Source organism: Galeopterus variegatus, unplaced genomic scaffold (genome assembly GCF_000696425.1).
Source record: "Galeopterus variegatus unplaced genomic scaffold, G_variegatus-3.0.2 Scaffold6667, whole genome shotgun sequence".
Lineage (NCBI taxonomy): Eukaryota > Metazoa > Chordata > Mammalia > Dermoptera > Cynocephalidae > Galeopterus > Galeopterus variegatus.
This window is the reverse complement of record NW_007732778.1, coordinates 90,254-98,175: the sequence shown is the minus strand read 5'-3', so window position 1 is coordinate 98,175 and position 7,922 is coordinate 90,254. Positions and strand designations below refer to the sequence as shown.

The 7,922-nt window shown below is 36.1% G+C and overlaps 1 protein-coding gene across 1 annotated transcript in view; it reads right to left on the bottom strand.

The window, feature by feature from the left end:
- LOC103606541 (ubiquitin carboxyl-terminal hydrolase 32-like) overlaps nucleotides 1-7,922 on the bottom strand; it is a 106,416-nt gene that overhangs the window by 23,868 nt on the left and 74,626 nt on the right. The window contains exon 10 of the mRNA XM_008591124.1: nucleotides 3,864-3,947. Within this exon, the coding sequence (XP_008589346.1) occupies nucleotides 3,864-3,947 (84 nt within the window). The remainder of the gene's footprint in view (nucleotides 1-3,863; nucleotides 3,948-7,922) is intronic.

Sequence of the window (7,922 nt, the reverse complement as noted above, 5' to 3'; positions counted from 1 at the left end):
TGCGGGCGCGACACCGAGGGTTGCGATCCTGTTGCCAGTCCCGGTCCGGTACGGGCGCAACACTGAGGGTTGTGATCCGTTGCCGGACACGAAAAAAAGACAAAAAAAAAAAAAAAAACCATCTCTTCTCTTCTGCACTGCAATGTTGTCTTTGTTATAAATCAAGTAACCACATGTGTGTAGGTCTATTTAAGGATTCATGACTGTTCCATTCATCTATTTATCTAATTTTATGCAAATACCAAATTGTCTTAATTACTGCTATTTTATAATAAGTTTTGATATCTGGTAATACAAGTCCTCTCTAACTGGCTATTTTTGGCCCTCTGTACTCTCAATGCATTTAGAATCAACTTGTCAAGTTACACACATTAAAAAAAACAAGAACAAAAAACCAAAAAAATGACAACAATAAAACTTTTGGGACTATAATTGTAAGTGCATCAAATCTACAAATCAATTTAAGGGGAAATGAAATTTTTACAGTATTGAGCCTTATATAAATATGGATGATCCCCTCTGTATTGGTTTTCTGTTGCTGCTATAACAAATTACCACAACTTTAGTGGCTTAAACAATTCAAATTTATTATCTTAGATCCTGTATGTCAAAAGTCTGGCACAAGCCTCACTAAGCTAAAATCAAGATATAAGTAGGGCTGCATTCTTTTCTAGAGGCTCTAATAAAAACATTTCTTTGCCTTTTCCAGCTTCTAGTAGCCACCAACATTCTTTTGCTGATAGCCCCTTCCTTCAAAGTCAGCAACGTTGCATCTCTGTCCGTTCTAATGTTCTCTCTCTCTCTCTCACTACAGCTGGGAAACGTTCACCACTTTTAAGATGTATGTGATTACATGGGGCCCATCTGAACAATCCAGGCTAATCTCCCCACCTCTGAATCCTAAACCTGACACATCTTCAAAGTCCCTTTTGACGTGGAGGATAACATGTTCACAGGTTCTGGAGATTAGGGCATGGATATTTGAGTGGTCATTAATCTGCCTACTATACTCTTTAACACTTGATATTTTTTGACAAATGTACAAGACAGAAGACTGATTATGTTTGGCATGCTTCCCGTATAAAAAGGAATGAAAATAAGTTATTACCTCAGGAACAGTTTTCAGAATAATTCTATTGACACTTTCATATGCTATATATTAAATACCCAAAACCTCAGCCAAGGGTGAGATCTTGGCACACAAAATAAAAGCATAATTCAATACTGTATCGCTAAATTTATAAGCTAACTTTACCAATTTTAAAACAGATAGAAAATAAAACAACTTAGCATAACTGTCTGCTTACTCATATATTAATTGAATATATAATTTTAAAAGCATATCTGAATGTGGGATAAAGCAAGTAAAGTAAAATATAATGATAAAATTTAGATGGTGGATAGGTAGGTTATGGATGTTTAGAGAAAAAAATCTTTCACAATTTCATAATAAAATGTTGGAAATATATACACACATAAGCAAATCTCAAGTATATGCCTGTCTATAAGTTAGAGTCATAGAAAAATAGTGCCACTATAAGTCTCTGATAATAATGAGGAAATAAGAAAGGCAATACCAAAATTTAAAATGCTATACTATGTGAGAGCTAAAAGATGATTCAGACACAAATTTATGTGATGAAAATGTTTATATATCGAATATAAGATAAAGCAGTTCCAAGTCACAACAGTAAAAGAGCCTACAGACCTAATACTGAGGATATTATTTTATTTTATTTTATTTTATTTTTTTTATTTTAAAGGATCCGAACCCGGGGCCTTGGTGTTATCAGCACCGCACTCTCCCGAGTGAGCCACAGGCCTTTTTATTTTAAAGGATCTGAACCCGGGGCCTTGGTGTTATCAGCACCGCACTCTCCCGAGTGAGCCACAGGCCGGCCCCTGAGGATATTATTTTATTTTATTTTATTTTATTTATTTATTTATTTATTTATTTTTTCCCCTTTCTGTCTTTTTTCGTGTCCCGGCAACGGATCGCAACACTCAGTGTTGCGCCCGTACCGGACTGGGACCGGCAACGGGATCGCAACCCTTGGTGTTGCTCCCGCACCTCGCTCAGCCAGTGAGCGGGAACCGGTCTGTACGTGGGATCCGAACCCTCGGCAGGAGCGCCACTGCACTCCCAAGCGGAGCACTGTAGCAGTGCGCCACCGGGCTGGCCCAAGGATATTATTTTAAATGAGATAAAAACAGTTGACCAGTGTTCACGTTATTAAGCAAGTCAATTCTGTTTACAGTGGTGATCTATATTATTTTCATATGTATTTTATAAATCCATCAACTTAAATTCCTGCCGAAAATTATAGCTGATAGGAAAGCGATTGATTCAAGGGGATATTACAGGCTTATCAAGTTGTATGTATTTTAAATAGATGACAATTAGTCATTAGCTGTCAGGAAATGATCAATTTCCATTTATTCCAATACAGCTGTGTCACAGACAAGTAAGTTATTCTTTATCTAAAATGGAAGAGCATAATAGATATAAACAAACCAAACCATTCTGACCTTCACAGGGGTAATTTTACAAGGAAAGAAAAACAAAATAAGAAGAAACTAAAATAAAATCAACTTAAATATTTATAAAGAACTATGAAAATGGGAAAATATAAAATACATTTAAAAATCAGAGCAAGAGAACTAGTTTAACTAGTGAAACAGTTAAAATCTCACCAGATTTATGACTTAATGTTCATTCTTGGTAAGTTTCCTTCCTTCCTTCTCTTGCCAATCTTTCTCAGACCTTCTAAAGAATAAAACTTAACAAATAGCCTTGTAGCTAAGATGATCTCATGACTAGAGAGACTGTATACTTTGAAAAATTTATAGTTACTGGGGCCGGCCTGGTGGCGCACTGCTACAGAGCGCCGCTTAGGAGCGTGGTGGCGCTCCCACCGAGGGTTCGGATCCCACATACAGACCAGTTCCCGCTCACTGGCTGAGCGAGGTGCGGGCGCAAACCCGAGGGTTGCGATCCCGTTGCCAGTCCTGGTCCGGTACGGGTGCGACACTGAGGGTTGCGATCCGTTGCCGGACACGAAAAAAGAGACAAAAAAAAAAAAAAATTATAGTTACTGTACTAGATTGAATTGTGTCCCCCCAAAACTCCCTGAAGTTTGAATTGTGTCCCCAAGTTTTATGTATTGGAAACTTAGCCCCCACTGGGACTGTTAAGAGGGTGGGAAATCTTATTATGGTAATTGATAGGTGGGGCCTTGAAGAGGTGATTGGATTGTAGGACCGTGCCATAGTGAATGGATTAAAGATGGTGGTCAGGGGCATGGTTCTGAGGGCTTTAGAAGAAGAGGAGAGTCTGTCTTTCTCTCTTACTCTCTCTGCTTCCACCATCTCGCAATGTGAGACCCCTGGGTCATTGTTGCCACCACCAGAAGGACTTTGGACTTCCCAGCCTCAGAAACTGTACACAATAAATTTTGTTTTTCTTTATCAAATACCCAGTTCAGTGTACTTGTTATAAGCAACAAAAACAGACTAATACAGTTACCTACTTATGATCCATCTTTTTGTTCACAATGCCTTACTTTTTAGTGAGGTCTTGTTAAAAAAGACAACAATGAAGAAAAATAGCAAATTATCATGGCTTTTGTAATTTATTCTCTATATATCTACATGCTGTTCTATTATGAGTTATAATAGATGAATAAACACATCGTCTACATTCTGCTTTCCTACTTCCCACGTCACTATTTTAAGAAGCTTCAGCACTTTTATAATACATGATTTTGTAGCCCAGATGCGATAACTCTATCTTTCTATGATGGAAAAGATGTAGAACTACTGGTGGTACTACCCTCTGTAACTGTCATTTATCTTAACCATACCTGGAAGAGGAGATTCAAAAATTCATTGGCAAGAACATTTTTCACACTCCAGATCTGATAGTCTTCCAGAGTAAGTTGGCCCATCTGAAAGAGAGACATTCAAAAAGATCTCATGTTAAGATGTCCTCATTCCCCCCGCAAAGTCCTCATCTAGCCCAGCAACAACTACCAAGAGGCAGCCAGAAGCACCCTGGAATCCCAGGGCGGGGGGCTGGGGGACTGAGGGCCTCAGCCATGCCCCCATAAAGTCAGCATTTAGCCCAGCCATGACAAAGCCACCACTGGAAGCCCCCTGGGCTCCCCTGCCAGAATGAAGGGGGTGCCACAGGCCTCGACCATGCCCCAACCCCTTCCTCTCACCCTATCCTTCTCCCTCCTCCCCCCTCGACCTCCCCCCTAAATGCTCTGCAGCAACATCTTAGAATGTAAAAATAATAATGATAATAATAATAATAATAAAGGCAGGAGTTAGTTTAAAAAAATAAACTGAATATCATACATAGATATAAAAAAAGATGTCCTCATTTTTCACAGCATTTGAATAAAATCAGGTTTATTAAACTTACATAGGTCATGTTTCTGAAAGCAAACCAATAATTTATAGTAGATGCTATGTGTTCATCTGAAAAGCAGGCCAGTTAGCATAAATCTAAAAGTGACAAAACTTATACAAATACCATTTGTAATTCTGTTCAAGCAGTCAATGGTAACAAGGTAACTTATCTTCAATAATCATCTTTCCCCTATAAGATCTGGGAAATAACTTAAAATATTTCTGCTTCAGGGGTTTGTATGGAAAACCACACAAGTCCGTGGGTAGGTGAAATGGAATACTTACTAATTATGAAACCAAAAAGCAGACTCTCCAGATTATACTCTTTCATCCTAATAATTTTCTAAGACCTTAGAAACATCTGGCAACAATAACAGACTTCTTAGAGATTTAAAGGAACTTTATATGAAGAATGAACATCTACATTACATTTCTCCAAAATACAATTTAACATTTCTTTTATAAATTGAGCAAAGCAACATTATCGCCATGTCAATGTGTACCAAAAATCACATATACATACAGAAGTCAATATATTTTTTCCTGTCAGACAAATATATAGCTAAATGTTTGTGACTTCATGTGTTCAACAATTATCTAACAACCCTAGGTGAATAATAATGTTTTTAGCTTTTATTATTTAATAATATTGATACATTCTTTTCATTATATAATTATATGATACATAAGCTTTTAAATTACTCTGATTATATCATTGGCTTTCATGATACAACTTATATATATATATATAAGATGACCAGTAAGGGGATCTTAACCCTTGACTTGGTGTTGTCAGCACCACACTCTTCCAAGTGAGCTAACTGGCCATCCCTATATAGGGATCTGAATCCGTGGCCTTGGTGTTATCAGTACCACTCTCCCAAGTGAGCCACGGGCCAGCCCTCAACTTCTATTTAGATAGGTTAATATCAGTCTAAATGTTGTCTAAAAACAGAAAAGCAAATTCTTCCTCTTCACTTTCCTAATATCCCTACAGTTTACAATAGGGTAAACTATCATAAGTTCATTCCTGTACCAGGGTACTTCAAAAAGTTTGTGGAAAGACTTGTATTATCTTTTAATTCTATTTTTCCATGAACTTTTTGAAGTACCTGCATATGTTTGCCTAGATGCATTTAATAGCAATATTTTATGATGTGTGGTAATAGAAACATATGTAGTTTAACTAGGTAGGCCTATGAATACAAATATTTACTGAATTTCACAAATACAGTAAGAAATACTGCTCATTTTCTTTAAAAAAATTTAGACAACTAAATCATCAAAGATGTTCTAGTAACATTATTTGCTCTCACTTTCTTTTACGCCTCAAATATACCAGTGGTAGGCTGCACTGTTAACAATGAAAATACACTCAACACATTGTTTTTAAGAGAATAAAAAAGGGCTGGCCCAATAGCTCAGTTGGTTAGAGTGTGTTGCTGATAATACCAAGGTCATGGATTCGGATCCCTTTATCAGCCAGACACCACCGAAAAAAAAAAAAAAGAAGAAAAACAGTTGATTACAGAATTGCTTCAGTGTATATTTCAACTGTTTTAAACCTAAACAACAGCCATGTGAGGGATTTAATAGTGAAGAAAATCTTCCAAATTTGGGTAGAGAAACAAGCTAAAAGGAAAAGAAGACAAATGCTCCTCATTTTTATTTTATCAAACAAGTCCTTGTTCAAAAAGTAGAAAGCAGGGAGAGGGGGTAGGTAAACCACTAGATTTTAACTAACAGTGAATCACAGAATTTGTTTTGTCACAATCACTTTTTAAAATTTTCCTGTTCACCCAAAACAAAGAGAAAGTGTTCTGAATGGAAGTTCCCCACGCCCTCCCCAATACAGTACAAAAAGTTCATCTGGATCTGTAATACATAATATGCAAAAGGATCTTTGACTCAGAGGCCTGTTGTTCATCCTACAATGATATCAGAACTGTCAATTACTTCCATGACATCCATCATTAGTAGAATAATATGGTTTTATTTATTTTTTTATTTTATTTTATTTTATTTTTTTCCTTTTTGTCTTTTTTACTGACCGGCAACGGGATCGCAACCCTCGGTGTTGTGCCCACACCGTGGCTCAGCCAGTGAGCGGGAACCGGTCTTCACATGGGATCCGAACCCTCGGCGGGAGCGCCACCGCGCTCCCAAGCGGCGCACTCTCCAGTGCGCCACCGGGCCAGCCCGAATAATATGGTTTTAAAAGATACAGGAATACTCATAAACTACTATGCAGATGCTGAATAAACTAAGATAAATTTCTCTATATAAATAGTTTTGTACCTAGTATTTGTGAAATTTAGAAAAATGTTGATGCTGTATTGTTAAATTAAAAAAAAAAAGAATTGGTTGCAGAATGGTTTATATAGTATTATTCAATTTTTAAAATATAAAACACACAATATATAAAAACTTAAACTAAGCTTAATGTCAGAACAGTATATATTCCCCTCCACTACCCATTCAGAATAACTAGAATTTTAATTCTTAACAACAACAACAACATTAATTCTTAACAACAACAACAAAAAAAAAAACCCAGAGGATCTGTAGGTTCTGCCATATCATATACCTCAGTGAAAGGCGGCAAAAGAGGAACATGTGCAATATCTTAATGGACTCCAAAGGTATACATACATGTATTCTGATAAATTTGAACTCATCATGAAGTTTTACACTGAACAATCAAAAACTAAAATTCCAGGACAGAAACATGAAGAATGCCAACAGAGGAAGAAGCTATTTTGACAAAAACCTCTATTTTAAAATGCTACCTTTTATCTTTGAAGTAATAATTAATTTCAAATGATTCTGCACTAATGACAAAATTAATAGCAAGTATAAACTCATTTTAATTTTATATCATTTAGCATTTAGAACAGACAGATGGACAGGGAAACCACAGTGAAATATGAAAACAATATTTATTAATTTTGCTTTGTTACTTGAAAATCCAAAATTTTAATAATAAAAATAAAATAAATGCCATTTAAAAAGTACCAGTGTAATTTTATATACTGTGTAATAAATTACATAGTATGAGAACTTTCAATATAAACAAAGAGCTAAATATAAAAGGCTTAACATGGTTAAAAATATGATTTTTAGGATGATAATTTCATTGTTCTATGTAGTTAAACTAGTAATCACAAATATTCAAGAAACAATTTTTCATGTTGAAGGTACACAGACATCAAAGATATGTTAATATTGTCCAAAAGGAACAAAACATCATGAAAGGGAATACTACATATTACTGTACAGATTCATCTTGTATACAAGACAGACAAAGGCCCATTTGCATTTGACTTTTTTTTTTTTTTTTTTGGTGGTTGGCTGGTACAGGGAACCGAATCCTTGACCTTGGTATTATAAGGCTGTGTTCTAACCAACTGAGCTAACCAGCCAGCCCTATACTGACATTTTTTTTTTTCCTTTTTGTCTTTTTTCATGACCGGCAACAGATCGCAACCCTCAGTGTCGTGCCCGTA